Source organism: Peromyscus maniculatus, chromosome 4, assembly GCF_049852395.1.
Source record: "Peromyscus maniculatus bairdii isolate BWxNUB_F1_BW_parent chromosome 4, HU_Pman_BW_mat_3.1, whole genome shotgun sequence".
Taxonomy (NCBI): domain Eukaryota; kingdom Metazoa; phylum Chordata; class Mammalia; order Rodentia; family Cricetidae; genus Peromyscus; species Peromyscus maniculatus.
Window position 1 is genome coordinate 10,643,039 of NC_134855.1, and position 18,040 is coordinate 10,661,078.

At 50.2% G+C, this 18,040-nt stretch overlaps 1 protein-coding gene across 8 annotated transcripts in view; it reads right to left on the bottom strand.

Moving 5' to 3' along the window:
* The window catches only part of Rapgef1 (Rap guanine nucleotide exchange factor 1), a 123,304-nt gene that overhangs the window by 36,843 nt on the left and 68,421 nt on the right, over positions 1 to 18,040 (bottom strand). For 7 of the 8 annotated variants that reach the window (XM_076569088.1, XM_076569089.1, XM_076569086.1 and 4 more), the window contains 7 exons: positions 17,422 to 17,600; positions 15,248 to 15,404; positions 5,910 to 5,998; positions 4,819 to 4,974; positions 4,239 to 4,359; positions 3,689 to 3,872; positions 1,357 to 1,842 (listed from right to left, as the gene is read on the bottom strand). In XM_076569088.1, the coding sequence (XP_076425203.1) occupies positions 1,357 to 1,842; positions 3,689 to 3,872; positions 4,239 to 4,359; positions 4,819 to 4,974; positions 5,910 to 5,998; positions 15,248 to 15,404; positions 17,422 to 17,600 (1,372 nt within the window). Of the gene's footprint in view, positions 1 to 1,356; positions 1,843 to 3,688; positions 3,873 to 4,238; positions 4,387 to 4,818; positions 4,975 to 5,909; positions 5,999 to 15,247; positions 15,405 to 17,421; positions 17,601 to 18,040 lie in introns of all 8 variants that reach the window. The other variant, XM_076569085.1, reaches the window with a different exon arrangement.

An 18,040-nucleotide genomic window follows, 5' to 3' on the forward strand; every position in this document is an offset into this window, starting at 1 on the left:
GATGGAGCTTCAGTCACTCTCAAACCACAAAACAACCATTTCAGCCATGTGGGATTTGAGATTGACAGAAACAATGGCCTTGCCTCCTCCTCTGTCTGCCACTTCCCTCTCTGCAGGCTCTGCCTGGGGGGCTCGGCTCACACTTGTTCTAAGAGCTACAAACAGGAGGAGGCTTCCTGGCTGGGCAGCATCACCTACCCGGTACACTTTACCAGACACACTCCTAGTCCACTTGACCCTTTGATGAGGAAGATCCCCACCCCACCTCACCCCCACACAGTGCTCTGGTACAGTGGGCAGAAGGAGAGGCGCAGAAAGATCTCTTCCCAACTGCTGCGTGTCTTCTCAGCAGAGCTCGGGCTGGAAAGAGCCAGCTTACAAGACAGATGGAATGACATCATTAGCTTGCAGACCTGCCCTCTCTCTTAGCTGGGGACCACCCCACCATGGCTAGCACAAAGCTGTGAGACATCCTGGGTGTGGGGGGTGTGGTTACAAACTAGGCTTGCTGGTTTAATAAGGCAGGTCTTCCTTTGGGGAGTGGAGTTAGAAGTGCAATACCCAGTTTTAGTTAGGTCTTCTTGCTGGATCTGTACCAAGGTAAGGGGACTGTCAGGCTGTGCAGCTGATGTGGCCACACACACATCAAAACAGGGACATCTGGTCTGCCAGGGAAAATCTGAAGCCAGTGTTAGTGAGGAGGAGAGGGAGGGAGGGGCAGTGTGGCCTGCAAGTCTCCCATGTGGAGCAGCTGGGGAGGGAGGAGAAAAGATGGAATGTCCAGAATGTTACTTAGTAATGCTATGGCAAACTTACAGTTGAAAACCATCCAAAACACAAACAGTCCACCTTCCAGACCCACCCAGCCCAGTGACAGCCATCCACTAAAACATCTAGGCCAGGAGCTGACCTCAGCCCTCCAGCCAGCCAGCTCTGATCCAGGTCACTGTGAGCACCCTGTCCATGCTCAGGACATCCCTCCCAGGGTTAGCAAAGCTCTGTGTGTACTCAAATGTCATTTTCATGTGCATGTTACAGCAATGCTGCTCTGGGTGCCACCACACACTCAGTTGCCTTTGTCATTGTGTGTTCAGGCCAAAAGGGTCAATGAATTGCATCTACAGAAGAGAGACACTTGGGAGCATCAGGCCCGTGATTTCGAAGACCACAATGGAGAGATGAACTAATTAAGACTTTCGAGGACCATGACTGAGAACACCCATACGTGTACCTATGAGCCTATCCTATAGGAAAGAATGAGGCATGGGCTTGGCTTTGGTCTCATGCTTGGGCTAAGCAAAACACAGAACTTTTTAGGCTTACAAAATGTGCTTGCAGAGTGTGCAGAGAACTTACTGTGTTTGTTTTTCTTCTCTGGCAGAGGAGGTGGCTTCTCTGGGTCACCCACTGACTCAGGAGCACTGAAATCACCCACAAACTCAACAGGGGCTGAGGAAGTTCCCTGCTGAAAGGGAAGGACAGCAGCAAAGGGCGTGTAGGGCACAGGCTGGACTGGGACGGGGTTCTGCAGATCATCTTCTGAGATGTTGTCATACTGTGAAGGGTGTCGTTCATAGGACACCCTGCAGCCAGAGCTGTCCGTGGTCTGGGAGGCGGCGCTCCTGCGCTTCTTCTCAGGAAGGGCAGGTGGAGTGTCTGTCTGCTGCCCCTCCTGCTGGGGACAGCTGCCCAGAGGCAGCTGGAAAGGATGGCCAAGAAATGGTGGCCCAGCCTCCCCCAGGGACTCCGGTAGTGGGCTGAGGCTGCAGGCCATCTGTGGAGGGGTCTGGTCTGCGTTGGAGAGGTCTTGCTGGAGGAATTCATAGTCGGGGTCATAGTGATCTGCAAACCAAACAAACAAAAAAAAAAAACCCTTAGCTGCAAGCCTCCGGAACATCACCCACTGCTCTGCTCAGAGTCCTCACAGAGGACAGGGGTATGCTTGATCCCTCCTGGGGGCTTCTACTTAACTAACTGGATATTCTTTTTTTTTTCTTTTTAATAAAGATTTCTTTGTTTATTATGTATACAGTGTTTCTGTCTGCATGCATGCCTGCCCACCAGAAGAGGGCACCAGCTCTCAACTATAGATGGTTGTGAGCCATCATGTGGTTTCTGGGAATTGAATTCAGGACCTCTGGAAGAACAGTCAATGCTCTTAACTTCTGAACCATCTCTCCAGCACTGAATATTCTTTTTTTTTTTTTTTAAATTATTTAATTTTATTTCATGTGCATTGGTGTTTTGCCTGCATGAGGGTATTAGATTCCCTGGAGTTACAGACAGTTGTGAGCTGCTATATGGGTGCTGTACAAGTTAGAGGTAGCGAGACGGCTGTGTGCTATATTGGTCTCTCTGTCTTTGTACTTCGATACATGCACACACATAAATATGAAATATGGCTTTTTTGGGGAGTGGTTTTTGGGGATGGAACCCAAGGTTTTGTAAGTAACCAACTAGTAGTAACTAACTTGGTTACTTACAAAATAAAACATACATGACTACCGAAGAAAAATGGCAGATGATCATGAAAAACAGAACTCAGAGCTGGCCATCAGAAGTTACATCTTGATGTATTTTCTTAAAAGTTTTTTTTTTTTTTTTTTTTTTTTTTTTGGCTGTGTGTGTGTGTGTGTGTGTGTGTGCGCGCGCGCGCACGCGTGCATGTGTTTTCCGAGACAGGGTTTCTTTGTGTAGCCCCGGCTGTCCTGGAACTCACTTTATAGACCAGATTGGCCTCAAACTCACAGAGATCCGCCTGCCTCTGCCCCTCTGCTCCCAGTGCTGGGATAAAAGGCATGAGTCATCACTGCCCAGCAAAAGTTCTTAAAGTTTCTTTTTTTCCCCCACAACCCTATCTCTACATTTTATTTTTTGCTTATTTGTTTTTAAGACATGGTTTCACTATGATATAGCCCTGGCTGGCTTGAGACTTTCTCTGTAGACCAAGCTGGCCTAGAACTTATAAAAATCTTCTTGCCTCTGCCTCCCAAGTACAGGAATGTGCCACCCTCTTCCCATCCTTTTTAATCTAACTAAGAAAGCAGCATGTCATTGATCTTAGAGTTTGTCCATGCACCAACACCCATAAGTGACTTTCACCAGCTACAGGCGATTCTGTCAGAGCAATGTCCCCCATTCATCTACCCCACTAGTGACTCTCATCAGGGTCTCCAGATTATCATCCGTTAATTCTTTGTAGGTTAGCCTCCTCAGACAGGAGCCTTGCCAACAATCTCTCCTTTCTGCTTAGGGCACTTTCTCAGAGGGGAAAGGATCTAGTTCCAGGACACAAACAGGTTGGTACTGGCAAGCCCCCGCCAAGTAGTCCTGCTGCCCTTGGTCACTGGTGCTCAACAAGGATAGGGAGGCTGCTTGATGCTTTCAACCTCAGCAAGTCCCTTCAGTAGCTCCCTCCCTCCCTGTCAGCCCTATCTGCACATGGACTGAGTCAGGATGTACACTGCCAGGCTACCTGTGAGGAGGGTGACTCCCTGAGCATCTGCTGTGTGACTCTGCACTGTGATTTCATATATACTTTCAGCCTCTTCCAGAGTAGACACCATCCTCATTTTGCAGATGAGGCTTGGATTTTTCACCCAGCTAATGCTTAGAATTCAGCTGACTCAGGCCCAGAATCAAAGGACCCAGGGATCTTTGGAGAACGGAGAGGGCTGTGGTGGCTTACCTAGTGTTTCACAGCTTGTGTTCCGTGAGCACTGCCCACTATCCCTGTCTAGGGAGGACAGCTGCTCGTCTGACCGGCTGAGTTTGCCTGTGCTGCTGCAGGGGGACAAGCGAGGAGACTCACCACCGCAGGAGCGGCTGCCTCCTGACAGGCGCCTCTGGGTGTAACAGTCAACATCAAAGTCCTAGAGAAGAATGCAAAGGAGCCTCAGTCATCCTTGGGAAAGGCAGCAGGGACCAGGGACAGGCAACTGGCAGGCCTAAATGGCTCAAAGGCCACCTCCGATGGCCGCGTAGGATCTGGATGAGACAGGGAACGAACTGGGAGGAGTGTGGGAGTGTGTGGACGGGGATGTCCTTGGGAGATGCCCAAGGTGTGTCCACTGCCCGTGTCATCGGGGTTGGGGGGATGGTCATGGATTGCCCTCCCACAAGCCCCTGGATGTGACTAACGGTGGGTCTAAAGATTACCAGGTGACTTTCAGCTTTAGGACTCTATCCCCAAACCCCAATTCCAGTCCCCCTCCCCAACAGAAAATGGACTGCATTACCTGCCTATTGATTCCAACAGGCAGACTGGAGCCGCTGGTAGCTCGACTCATAGGGGCTACCACAGCCACGCGGGTGGGGGATGGAGCTGACTGCCTTTTCTTGGGTGGCAATGCTGGTGGACTAGAAGAGACAGAAAGTCCAGGCAAACTGTACATCACAAACAAGAGTGCTTTAGAATGGTTCTAGGGAACAAGACATGAGTGAAGCTCCTCCTCCACAACTAATTTCCACACTTTAACTGCCTCCTGCTCTCCTCTTGCCAATCACTGTATCAACGCCAAAAGAACTCAACCCCAAAAGATTCTTTTCCTTCCATAGTAAATCATGCCTGGTTTCAATGGATAGAGAACAAGACAAGATTAAATAGCACAGAGCCTGTGCAAGGGCCCTGGGGCAAAGCCTGACCCCTTCAGAGATACTCCTCTCTCAACAGTGCCAAGCCACTGGCGCGTTTAAGGGGCCAGAGTCTCACCCCAAGCACACCATCACCCTTGGCTCATTCTACCAGCTTCTCCCCACATTAGGTACAAATGGGAGCGCTAGAAAAAAATCTCCTCAGAAAGAGTTTAGGATAATTACCTGTTATCAACCACCCGAATGCCAGGTAAGGGGGGTTTGGGGGGTGCGACCTCTTCACTAGTGGAGTCTGGGAGCAGTTCAGTGGACGGTGACACACCTGTTGTCGTCTTGTTCAGAATCTCCATTTCTCGGTCTGTCAGCGGGAGCTCAGGGTGGCTGAAGAAACGGAAAGAGCGAGGGCTCACACACAGTCAGAGCGAGGCTCACACACAGTCAGAGTGCATGCAGGCCCTGGGAGTGAGAGCGAGGCTCACACACAGTCAGAGTGCATGCAGGCCCTGGGAGTGAGAGCGAGGCTCACACACAGTCAGAGCGAGGGCTCACACACAGTCAGAGCGAGGCTCACACACAGTCAGAGTGCATGCAGGTCCTGGGACTGAGAGCGAGGCTCACACACAGTCAGAGTGCATGCAGGTCCTGGGAGTGAGAGCAAGGCTCACACACAGAGTGCATGCAGGTCCTGGGACTGAGAGCGAGGCTCACATGCATTCAGAGTGCATGCAGGTCCTGGGACTGAGAGCGAGGGCTAGGGGGATGATGGGGCTGAGGAGGAGCTCCACGCACAGTCCTGGGGTTCCCACAGAGTTTTATCACTGACCAGCTACCAGACTGCTCTAAAATAACATGTCACATTTTTAACATGGGCCAGTCCTTGAAACTAATGCAAAACAGTAAGGTTGTCCTCATCTTACTCAGAAAACATTTTGGCACTGGCCTCGGAGTTTGTTCATGTATCAACATCCCATTGACTGAGTTATATTAAATAATCCAAGATCTCCCACAACCCCTCACCCAAGCTCCTGGGAGTTCATGGTGCAGTGCCAGGAAGCAGAGGACAAAGAACAGGCAGTCACTTTCTTTCGTACACTCTTGTGCAGCTAAAGTTGTAAAGTGCAAGGCAACACTTTGAAACTTATACGGAATATAGGCCTTAAAGCATCATCAGGTACTCACCAAAACTTATGCCTGGAAAGGGAACCAGGGCTGCCCACAGCCGCTCAAATGCTCCCCGACTGCCTGGCTCCCATCTTTTGCTAAGCGTGGGCTTGGTCCTACTGAGACCTCAGTGACAGAAGTCTGCTCAGACTTACCCATCAGGCTTGCTGGCTGGGGAACTGGGCTTCACCGGGCTTGTTGGTGATGGCCGCCCCTGCTTCTCAATGGTCAGCCTCACTAGCTCCTGCACTCCACAAGAGAGAAAGGAAAAGAGAGGGAGGGGAATGATACCACTGTATCTTTAGCAAGAGGCAGGACTTGTGAGTCCCGCTTTTGTGTCCACACATTTCTCAGGAAGGGTACCGTATACCGTTCCTAATGTGCCTCTTTCCCTCTAAAAATACCATCACAGCACACTGCAAAGCTTCAACTGCATCATACATTTCCTCTGGAAAGGAGAAATGGCAGTCTGGGTCTTTAGATGAACAGACCACTGCACACTTGGATTCCTGTGCAGTCTGGGGAGGGAGCAGAAGACAATTTTGGTTCCCCAAAGTTGTCATGTTATGTACAATGGTGCCCTTAGCCATCTGGTGTCTGGCTTTGAGTGTTTTCCCAAAGTGTACTGGCTCAGTTGAGGCAGGAACCGGAGCGCCAGTGGACTGGCTGGGAACCTTGTCAATGGTCATGTTAAAGGTCATGTGACTCAGCAGACAGCTGGTTTTGAAAGAAGATAAAAAATGGTACTTTGAAATAGCAGAAAAGAGTCTGATCAGGCTCCTAGAGATCACGGAGTAGGTGAGGCTAGCTGGCCAGAGAGCTCTAGGGATCCACCTGTCTCTTGACTCCCTAGTGCAGGGATTACAATTATGGCCACCACACTTGGTTTTTCTATGCACTGTGGAGATTGAACTCAGGTCATGATTGTGCAGGAAGTACTTTATAGAATGAGCCACCAACTCCAGCTCCAGCTTTCAAAATCTTTGTGGAGACAACTCACCTACCACGAAATTCACCTACTCTAAGTGTGTGAGAACATGTGCAATCCTTAGCACATCAGCTTAAGGACAGAAGCTCTATATCTGCACTCTATACCTGCACGGTCCCCTCATTCTCCTGCCGCTCCTGGCCACTAGCACTCTATCCTTGGCTAGCCTGCACCCGCCTCAGCAATCCTCCTTCTTTTGCTTGAGTCAGCTGCCACCTTTCGGGGAGCCCGGGTTTGTTCCTTTCCACCGCTGAGCAGTGTTCTGGTCTATTGTTCCACACAATCTCCTCACTGCTCTCTAGCTGGTGAGCTTCTGGTGATGACCTATGGTCATGAGGGAAGAGCATGCCACCTTTGAGGACACAGAGGTGGGTCACCTAGCCACATCTCTTCAACCAGGGCTGAAGGACTAGCTTCTCCTAAAGCAGGCTCTTCAGACAACACAAAACTAGGAAAAAAGATGAACATACAAAAAGAAGTATTAAAGAGGAATTTCACAAATGGGAAGGATGTCTCGATCATGAGAGCTTCTCAAGCTTGCTGGCAACAAAACAGAGACTTGCAGACACAGAGCGGGGTGGGGTGGGGTGGGGTGGGGTGGGGTGGGTGGGACAGTGTCAGTGAGAATATGGGTCACTCTGGGCAGTGGACAATGGTCCAGTGCATGACCTACTGGCACATATCAAAAGCCTCAAATATTTGTAGGAGAATTTTGTCTGAGGAAAATGTCATGGATATATGCAAAATCTCAGCTATGGAGGATGTCACCAGGGTAAAATGAGACTACTCAATAGCCCACACTTAAATACTCACTACAAGTACCAAGTATGTAGATGTGACAGAACCCAACACTCTATAGTCAATAAGAAGGAAGTCACAGCAGGAACATGGCTCACAGCATGAAAAGACGGTGGAACAACGGAATACCGGGTGCTGGAAAGCCCTACCTGCCTCGCTGGGGTACAATGTAAATTTTGAAAACAAGATCAACCCCGCCCCTTTTAAATTGTATCTTCTAAATTTTCTAAAACAGAACTAGATTAAGTCTGAGAAATTATCCCCATGGAACCAGACCCAAGCTCCCCTCATTCTGTTCCTGGAGCCATGTGGGAAGTATGATCCTTGGGGGCCTGAGGCTAACACAGGAAGGAGGCCCTCTTCTACTTGTTCCCACGATTCAGAACTCTGAGGAGAGAAAGCAGCCAGAGGGAGGCTGCCTCCTCACCCACTGCCTGGGAACATGGGACAGCAGCAGAGGCAGCGCACTCTGAAAGCCCCATAGCCTTGCCTGGGATCCAAGTGTCAGACCCAAGTGACTTGAAAGCTCCACATGCACGTAGTGTGGGCTGGCCTTGAACTCTCAACCCTTCTGCCTCAGCCTCGTGAGTGGGGGTACTGCAGACATGTGCTGCCATGCTAAGCCAAACTTTCTAGCAAGCAGGACAAAAGAATACAGAGAAGTCTGCACTTTGTGTCTGCCAATAAAGAACACATTCCAGTTCCTCCTGACTAGGGAGCAGATAGGGTGAGATGCTGTCCCCCTGGAAAGGCAGCTGTGACCTCATCTAATGAACAGAAGACAGCAAAAGGATCCAGAAGCACACATGTGCAAGTGCGACCCCAATTCTAAGACCACATCATGACACAGTGGAGGCTGGGAAAGGGGCAGGCAGCTTTTCTCTGCCAACCTTCCTGCCCAAACAGAAGGAAGGGCTTTGGTTTCAACTTGCCTGAATGATTACATACAGAAGGCTCCAGGAACCTCTAGCATCTAGGTAGCTTCCAATACTCTGATTTCATTGAGTGCTTCCCACCTGTGGATTGGCCAGGGCCCAACGTCTTGTGAAAAGTCAGGCCTCTGGAAGGCAGAGTTTCTCAAAGTCAGGGTCTTTTTAAATGGAGCCCCACATTAAAAGGTAAGTTAGAAAGGTTGTTCTGGACTCTTCTGTCAACAACTATAATTGAGATCAACTATTAGTTCACTGAAAATCAGTTTTCAAAAGTCAAAAAAAAAATACATTTGGAAAAGATCTTCCTACAACCATGAAATGTTTTCACGTTCATTTTATTCATTTTGACCATGACTGCAGAGACAGAAAGTCTCCACTTTCTCCTGGGGATGACACAAAGGCCTGAGTGGCAAAGGGGGCCCACACTGCTGTGATAGTCCTGGCACAATGACCCCAAGGGCAGCATGGTGGCTAGTGTTCCCTGAATTCTCACAGCGGGACTACTCCACTGGAAGCACACCAGCTACAGCCTGGATTTCATCGGTCACTCCATTACTCTAGGGCCCTGTGGTCTCTAAGCACTGTTCCTGGGCACAGGAAGTCTGCGGTTACACTCCAAGGCCCAGTGCCGCCGTCTAGTTCTTCACATACTTCGTAAGGGTCAGGCCTGGCCTGACATGTGAGGGACAGAGGTCAGTGGGGACTGGGGTGGATTCCTGTGACAGAGGCTATCGGACACACACATGATCACAGGGGTGTCCAGCCCCAAAGTGACTTTGTTGTCATTTTGCTTTGTGCTTTTGAGACAGGGTCTCTCTGTAGCACTGGCTGTCCTAGGGCTCTTTATGTAGCCCAGGCTGGCCTCGATCCCAGAGATTCTCCTGCCTCTGCCTTCTGACTGCTGGGACTGAAGGCGTATGCCACCATGCTCAGCCCCAAGTGACTTAATGGAGACAAGGAACCTCTTCTGCCTACATCTCAAGTGGCAGCAAGAAGCAGCAAGTGGAGGAAGTGTTCGCAGCCGCACACAGCCGAGCAGCACGGGGCACACGAGGCACAGACGGAAATGGGGAGCAACCGCTGGGGAGCAACGGGAATTCCTTACACACGCCTGGAGCCGGGGACTGCAGGTGCCACACTGTACCTGGGATGGCCAGGAAGCACTAGTTCTGAAAAGTGTACAGACAAGGAAGGTTCTCTTTCGGACTCGTTCTGGCTGTCGATGGAAACCCAGCAGGACATACCACCTTCTATGGCATAGCCTGAAACTCTGGGGCACAGCAGTCACCACCACCAGTTACTGCTCTTACCAAGGGGCACCTTTCTTGGAATCACAGGGCTATGTGGGAAGCTTCCTTTCTCCACTAAGAAGCCGAGGGCCTCTGGCCTCCCAAGGGGGACACGCTGACTCTACACCGCCAGCTTTCAGGAGCAATAACTCTAAAATAGATTTATAAAAAATTTAAATGAACAAGATGAGGCTGGAGAGATGCCCCATGGTTAAGAGCACTGGCTGCTTTTGTAGAGCACCCAGGTCCAGTTCTCAGCACCTACATGGGGCAGCTTACAACTGCCTGTAACTCTGGCTCCAGGGGATCTAACACCGTTAGATCTCTGGCCTCTGTGGGCACTGCACACATGTGGTGCACATACAGACAAAGTAGGCAAACACACACATAAATAAAAATAAAGTTTTAAATAAACCAAAGCCCTGAAGTTTCACGAAGAAGGAAATATCCACCTGCTGCTGCTGCTGTATACTGGCTCTATTTTGCACACAGGCTCTATCTGGGTCCTAGATTGTAAAAAGCAAATCTTTTAAAAACAGCAAACCTAGCCTGGTGGTGGTGGTGCAAGCCTTTAATCCCAGTACTTGGGAGGCTGAGGTAGGCAGATCTCTGAGTTCGAGGCCAGCCTGGTCTACAGAACAAGTTCCAGGACAGCCAGGGCTACACAGAAAAACCCTGTCTTGTAAAAACAAAAAGGGGAGTAGGGGGGGAAGCGAACCATACCCTGAGGCCAAAGCCAGCCCAGGACTTGTTTCTAGAAAGCTCTCAAGGTAGGGCTGACTCAAACAACAAAAGCACCAAACAAGGGCTGTGCAACAGACTGTCTGTGGCCTGAAAGGCCTGAAATATTTGCCATGTGGCCCTTCCAGAACAAAATGCCTTGCACCAGGACGGGTATGTGGAGGTTCCAGGAAGGAAGTGTCACTCGGGATTTGCAATCTGCAGTCTCGAGAGCCAGTGAATGAAGAGAAGAAACAGACTGGCCATGCCTGGCATGCGGGGAACTGGTGGGGCCTGATGCAACTCTGGGCAATAAATGTAAGAGACACTCTGTGAGGAGCTCTAAGGAGCCTCCTTAAAAGGAGAGGCTACAGCTCCCACCTCCTCTTCCTTGTCTGAAATGTAGCCACAGCAGCTGGAGAGGAAGCAGTTCCCCGAATCACAGGCTGGAATCCATGTGTAAGGACGGCAGGAGGATGGGACAGGTGCATCCCTGGCCACTCAGGAACCTCACACCAGCCTTTGCCTGTCTCTGAACTTCATATATGGAACATGACATATTTGTTCTCGTGTGTGCAGACCAGAGGTTAATCGCTCTCTACTTTTTGAGGTAGGGTTTCCTCTTGGATTGGGAACTTGCCTACGTGACTAGACTATCTCATCAGCAAGCAACAAAAACCTGTCTATCTTGACTTCCCTTAGTGGTAGGATCATGGGTACAAGTTGCTGTGCCTAGTTTTTTGGTTGTTGTTGTTGTTGTTGTTTTTAATAACACCATGTTCAGGATCTGAACTCAGCTCTCTGTGTTTTTGTGGCAAGCACTTCACAGACTGTGTCCAAACCCTCCAAAAGTTTTATGTCTGACTTTGTTTTCACACTGATTGATCGTCCCCCCGTGGAGGTCAGAGGACATTATGAGGGGCTCGGACTCAGGTCAGCAGGTCTGGCGGCCAGCGCTATTCCCTGCCCAGCCATCTCCAGCCGCAAATGTCTTGTCTTTAAAAGCTTCTCCTTGGTTGAGTCTGTGTCCTTGTTGCTGTGGTTAGAAAGCATCCCCTTCCTCTAGGTGTTCCTTTGTTACACAAGCTGAGTCTGCTACGCAAGCCCAGTCCTAGTGGTGACCGTGAAGTGACAAAACTCTGGGTCTCCACAAGGTTTTCCCCAAGGCTTTCAGTGGAAGAAAATGAGAAAAAAAATCCTTGTCTGTGTCTGTCTGTCTGTCTGTGTCTGTGTGAGTGTCTGTGTGCCCACAGCGGTCAGAAAAGGGGAGCAGATCCACTTTAGCTGGAGTTATGGGGGAGCTGCCTGATACGGATGCTGAGAACTGAACTAGCAGGAAGTGCTCTTAGCTACCGAACCATCTCTCCACCCCTATTATTATTATTTTAAATTATAAACATTTAGTCTATATGAGTGGCTGGAGGCGGGGGATATAGGAGGCTGGCAGGGAGGCCCTAACACCTCCAAGAGCAAATGGTGTCAGATCTGAGGTCAGAAGGGAAGCAGGCATTGAACTGGCCCAGACTGGAAGATCTGAATTTGTGAGCAGCCATAATTCCCATCCACGACTAGTAAATGTGAGCTACTCTGGTGAAGGTTTCCACTGTAAACAGTGCTCAGCCCTGCCTGCTGGTCAACCAACACCTGCCAGGTACTTCACAGACAGGATCCTCTCTCCCCTCACACCTTCCCACGAGAGTCTCAGAGGAGTCACTCGTCCAAGGTCACACAGCTAGTGGCGTCTATGGATATCTTCAGATTTCCATGGCAAATGACAGTACTCATGTGGGAAGGAAATAATCTGCCTTTCCAACTCATTCTCAATCTTTACTCCCCCCGCGCCCCCCCAAATTCCACTGAACAACTGAATGAGCTCCTTAGGGGTGGTGAGTCAGTCTGCAGGAATGTACCATTTCTCCTCCGAGCAGGACAGTAGGATGAAGACAGCCAGCTAAAGCCTTTGTATGTGCATACTCCTGGCCCTCCCAGCTGAGGCAGCTTCCTCACATACCAGGACATGGGCTTGTAAGGTGTCCTTGTGAGGTGGGAATGAGGAGGATCCTTTGGGTAATCTCCTAGGAGGGGCAGGGGAACGTGACTTGGTGCCTAGGTCCAGCCAACATGTGTGAAAATCAGGAGCCTGCCACTGGCTGTGAGTTCGCCTGAACCTTGCCTGGCCTACCAGGGAAGGTGCCTATCCTCAGAGGGCTGTTACAAGTATAAAGCTGGGTAGTGTAAAAAAGCACCCATCAGGCTGGGAAATGGTAGCACACACCTTTAATCCCAGCACTCGGGGAGGCAGAGGCAAGTGGATCTCTTGTGAGTTCCAGGACAGCCAGAACTACACAGAGAAACCCTGTCTTGGAAAAATCAAAAACAAAAAACACAAAACAATCCAAGAAATACAAAACCCCAACAACAACAAAACAACACAAAAAACCCCACCCATTGTTTGTTATTATTACTATACGATTCTAATTACAAATGCCCATGCTGACCAATTTCGCTCCTTGACGGACACCCTCTAGGAGAAGCTTCCAGTACCACAGGCCAGCTGACCTGGCTTTCCTTAGGAACGTTTTCTCTGACCTCCTCTGACCCCTGCCTTAGCATCAACACTCCTTTCACGTAAACCGTGGACTTCTCTGTCAGGACCTGCGTCACTGTCGTGTGCAGTCCTGTCCCACTACGGGCACACAGGAGGCTCTTGATAAATGCTCAGTAATAACCAGGACAAAACTGAACACAGAGCTCCTCATCTACGGGCACTGTGTCGTGGCTAAGGCATCCATACACGCGGGCGTGCACTTGTGCGGGTGTGCACTTGTGCGTGTGTAGGCTTGCCTGCATGGCCGTGTGTGTGCAGGTCAGAGGTCAACTGTTCTGAGTCTGTTCTCTCCCATCTTTTTGTTTGAGGCCATCTCCCTTGTTACTTCTGGTCCCATGCTGCATATTCCAGACTTGCTGGCCCGAGAGGTCAGGCAGCCTCTTGGCTCTACTGAGCCTTTTCCTCACCCTTGTTCTCGCTAAACTACTTTTCAAAACAGCTGTGAAAAAGGTAAGTTCAAGTTCCACAGGCTGTGCCTGTGCGCTGCCATCTCCCTGGGGTCACACTGAGAAACCAGCAATCTTTCCAACAGGCCTTCTTCTGACCAGTACAGCTGTGCTTTCATGATTCCATAAGAGCTTCTACTCTGGAGTGTCCTGAAGCTCCCGTGGAAGCCTGATCTCTTGTTTCAGCTGTTCTGACTGTTAGGACGTTTCATTGAGATCAATCTGACTGAAGGAAACCGAAACAATATCGCCTGGAAAAGAATTCTGGTTTCCGGAGCTGGGACAGGAGAAGCAGGGATGGGCGAGCCAGAACTCGGCCAGAAAGTATGGGAAGGTCATGTCCATCCTGTCCACTGACTGCCTGAAAGGAGCCACAGTAAGGACGAAGGGGACAAATTCTGCAGTGGCTACGGCCAACACCCATGGCCTCGTCAGTTAAACCAGATGACGTGACGTCTGCTGACTGTGACAAGACAGCACGGAGCGTCAGAGAAGCCTGTCATATGCTTGTCATATGCCCTCCCTCCCTCCAAGTAAACCCAAAGCTCCCTGGAGACACAGCAGCCTCTACTTTAAAGGTGCTTGGGAAGGAATGCCTGGGGCTTCAGCTAACACAGCCCAGTTGGGAGTGATTTCTGTCACCAAACAATATCTCCTTGGCCTTCTCTCTGTAATTTAAACCCTCTGGGGTCTTTGTTCTAGTTAGAGCTTCTAAAGGACACACCAAGAGGCACGTTTCAGGAACCTCATAGCCTAGTTGAGTAGAGAAGTCTTTCTGACCTAGGCTAACTAATATGGTTATTGTTTTGGAATAAGGGTCTATAAAAGGGACATAGCCCTTCCAAACCACACCTATAAAGCATGCATTTAGCAGCATGTAACTAATAATGAACAGCAATGAATGTCTACAAGCTTGGTGTATTCCAGGCATTGTTCTTAAAGCACCCTGCATTAACTAATCCAATCCTGCAATGCTACAGGGCAGCCACTGCTGTCACACCTGCTTGTGGGTGTGCTCAAGGTGTCATCAAGATGAACTAAGGGACTAACTGCCAAGTCTACAGACTATAAGTGGGGAACCTGGCATTCAAAGCAGGCCAGCCCCTCGGCCTCTCAGAACCGCTCCTCCTGTCCATTGCAAAGCCCTTTCCAATCTGTGCCCTCCATTCCCCATTGCTTCTCGCCGCTAGGATTTACATTCTCAGCCTGGCTTCTGGGCCCCAATCCCAGGCTCTCTATAGCCTGCACTTTGCGATAACTGTGGCTCCTAACTCCTATGAGGCTATCTGCAATGGCCCAGATAGTAAGCATATGGATCACATCACAGAGGTCAAGTACATTCTGTTTCAACCACTCAACCCTGCTCTTCTACCAGGAGTCCTAGATGCTCCTATGACACAACAAGGCAATGAATGGTTGAGATACTTGGAGTTTTGCTAAAAGGCAGTACAAATATTTGCCATTGCAGCATGGCAAGCTGGTGCATGTTCTCAGCCAGACCTGGGACATACTGCCCACAGAGGACTGAACACCAAATATAGGAGGGGCTGATGGTCTCTGGCAGCGTGAGAATGAAGCAGTTACTTGGACAGAATTGGCCCATCCCATAGCTCTGGAAGACATTCACTCCAGTGTATGGTCTATAATCAAGTTCACAGCTTCTGGCAGCAGGCTGGCCGCTCAGTTAGGGCCACCTAGAACCTGACCATTACCTTCACTCCATCCAGCACAGCTTTGATGACCCCCTTCACACTCGTCACCATCTCTTTATCTTCTGAGTTCACACCCTCCAGCATCACCTGGTCAGACCATCGGATGAGGTTGGCGAGGCTCTGGTATACTCGGCTATAGCAGGAGGAGAGGGCTGAACTACAGGGAGGCGGAAAAGGGTAAAGAGCATTAGAAAGCAGTCTGCATCATTCCCTCCCTCCCTCCCTCCCTCCCTCCCTCCCTCCCTCCCTCCCTCTCTCCCTCCCTCCCTCCCTCCCTCCCTCCCTCCCTCCCTCCCTCCCTCCCTCCCTCCCTCCCAGTAAGCACTAAGGGAGCCAGCATTTCAGTGTCCAGGTAACATTTCTTTTATAAAACCCATGGTTTTCTTTTCTTTTCTTTCTTTTTTTTTTTTTTCGAGACAGGGTCTTGCTCTGTAGCTGAGACTAGCCTTGGCCTGACTTCTTAATTCTTCTGCCTCAGCATCCTGATGCTGAGATTAGAGCAAGTGCCACAGTCACTCAGTTGATCTCTCTCTCTTTGGTTTTTCAACACAGGGTTTCTCTGTGTAGCCCTGGCTGTCCTTGAACTCACAGAGATCTGCCTGCCTCTGCCTCCAGAGTGCCCCTAAGATGAGTCTTCTTAAGGAATTCTTGAAAGGGTTACTGCTCTCATTTCAGACTTGACACATTGTAACAGAAGAGCAAACTCCCTCATTACTAAAGCAGACACTTAAAAACCAAGGGTACAATTTAGATAAGACAACACAGTGTCCTAAGATGTGACTAAAGCAGGCCGCACACCAGGGTCCTTAAGCGCTGTACCGATGAGGCTCTGGGAAGTGCATCAGTACGAGGGAAGGAGCTACGCTCTCTGCCAGCCATGGCTGCGCTCTGCATGCACCAACAGAACACAGCGAGAAGGAAAGCAAACCCCTCCGGTCCCCGAGAATGAGGGGAGCAGGCCAAGAAGCCTGGGGATGGTGTCTCGGGCTCACAAGGATGAGGCAGGAGGGAAAGGGTGAACCAGTTCTGCCGCCTGTCTGGCAGGTCAAGTGCCCGGGGGACATGCCCAACACTAGCAGCAGGTCCTCTGGGTTTTTTGTCCTTCTATCCGCCCTGCCGGTCCAGCTGCTTTCCTCCACCACCTTTTCCTTCTCTGCAGCTCTCTCACTGCCTTCCTCAGTGTGCACTCATCACATCCTGGGGAGCTCAGCTTCTGAACTCGATTTGAACTCTTCCTGGTGGGGGCCCTCACATGAGAACAGAGGTATGACAGCATCTAGAGATACCTCCAGACATCGGATGGCCTAATGTCAGGCTCATTTTCTCAAAGGACACCACGGAGCTTCCATGGAGTGAACTAAGGGAGAGCCACAGTGCAGACAGCAGCACCAAGCAAGCAGCAGCACAGAGAGCCAGAGGCCCAATCCCTAGGGGCAGCCAGCAGAAGCTGGTGTGGACATCCCAGGCAGACTATTTCTTGGAAATAAAGACACACAATTTGTTATCTCTCAGAAGAAAATTGTGAACTTCATTGCCAAGTTCTGAAAGCCATTCATGAAAGCTCAGTCTCAGGGGGCTAAATGGACACTAAGCTGCCTTGAGAAGTCCACACGGAGATGATGCATCGATGATGAACGGGCACCACCGACAAAACCTCAGACCTGCCAGCCTCTTCAGAAGAGTTCCTACCAGCTTGGAGACTGCATCTAGCACTGCTTTCCTTGTTGTACTTTACAATAAACACAGGCCAAGCTAACTTGTCAGAGGAAAAGGCACTCTAGCAATCAAAGGCTGCCTGGCAGGGCCTGGCCTGGCACAGCAAGGGTCCACTATACCTTGCTTTATCAGATGATAATCCCAGCAGCTGTGGACCTGTATGACAGGACTGAACGTCATGGTAAGTGATGACGGAGGCTCTAAGAGGGAGTCCAACTCAATATGATCGATCACTCTAGTAAGCTAACGCAGCAAAGATACAGCCACAGCTCCAAGGGCCGTGCATCTGCTGGGATGGTGGCGTCAGCCAGCATCCTGGCCTCTGGAGGAGCAGTCGCCTCAAGGCTGGTAAATGGGAGCAAATGCAAGCCTCCTTTCCCCTCACATTTCAAATGCCCCAAACCAAGGTGCCTCTAAGCCCCACTGCTGTCAGAGCTAAGGACCTTCAGGGAACTCACCTGTGCTGGATCCGGGGGTCAGTCTGTACCAGGGGTAAGATGGCCTCCAGCACCGTGCTGGCTGACCCTGGGAGCATCTCCAAAACCTTCTTATCAATGGCCATTTTGTCCACAATGGTCTTAAAGTAGCGCAAGGCGCTGACCACCTCCTTCTCTTTCTCCTCCAACCAGCACAGGCTCTGAAAGGGAACAGCACGCTTCAGGAATGGCAAGAAGTCAAAGGAGCTATTCTGAACAGTCAAATCTGTCAACTAGCTCGACACTCCTGCAAACAGAAAAGGTTCTTTCTGGCAGCAGAGACCAAGTCAGATGGTTTCTCTATGGACTGTGATCAGGAGACAGGACTAGCAGGGAAGGAGACAGGCTTAGGACTAGCAGGGTCATTTAGAGACTTGGGGATCCCCTTCCCAGACTCTGAGATCCTGAAAACATTCTCCTCAGTATTCTCATTGGCTACCTGAGATAGCACTTCCTCTCTATCTCCCAGTGGGCGATGAGGCCTCTGAGGACACAGGAGGCAATAGTCATGCCCCAGGACACGTACCCTAATCCCAGAATCATAGCCAGGATCCAAAGATTGGAGGACTGGATGCATTCACAGCCCATCCTCCACCTAGTC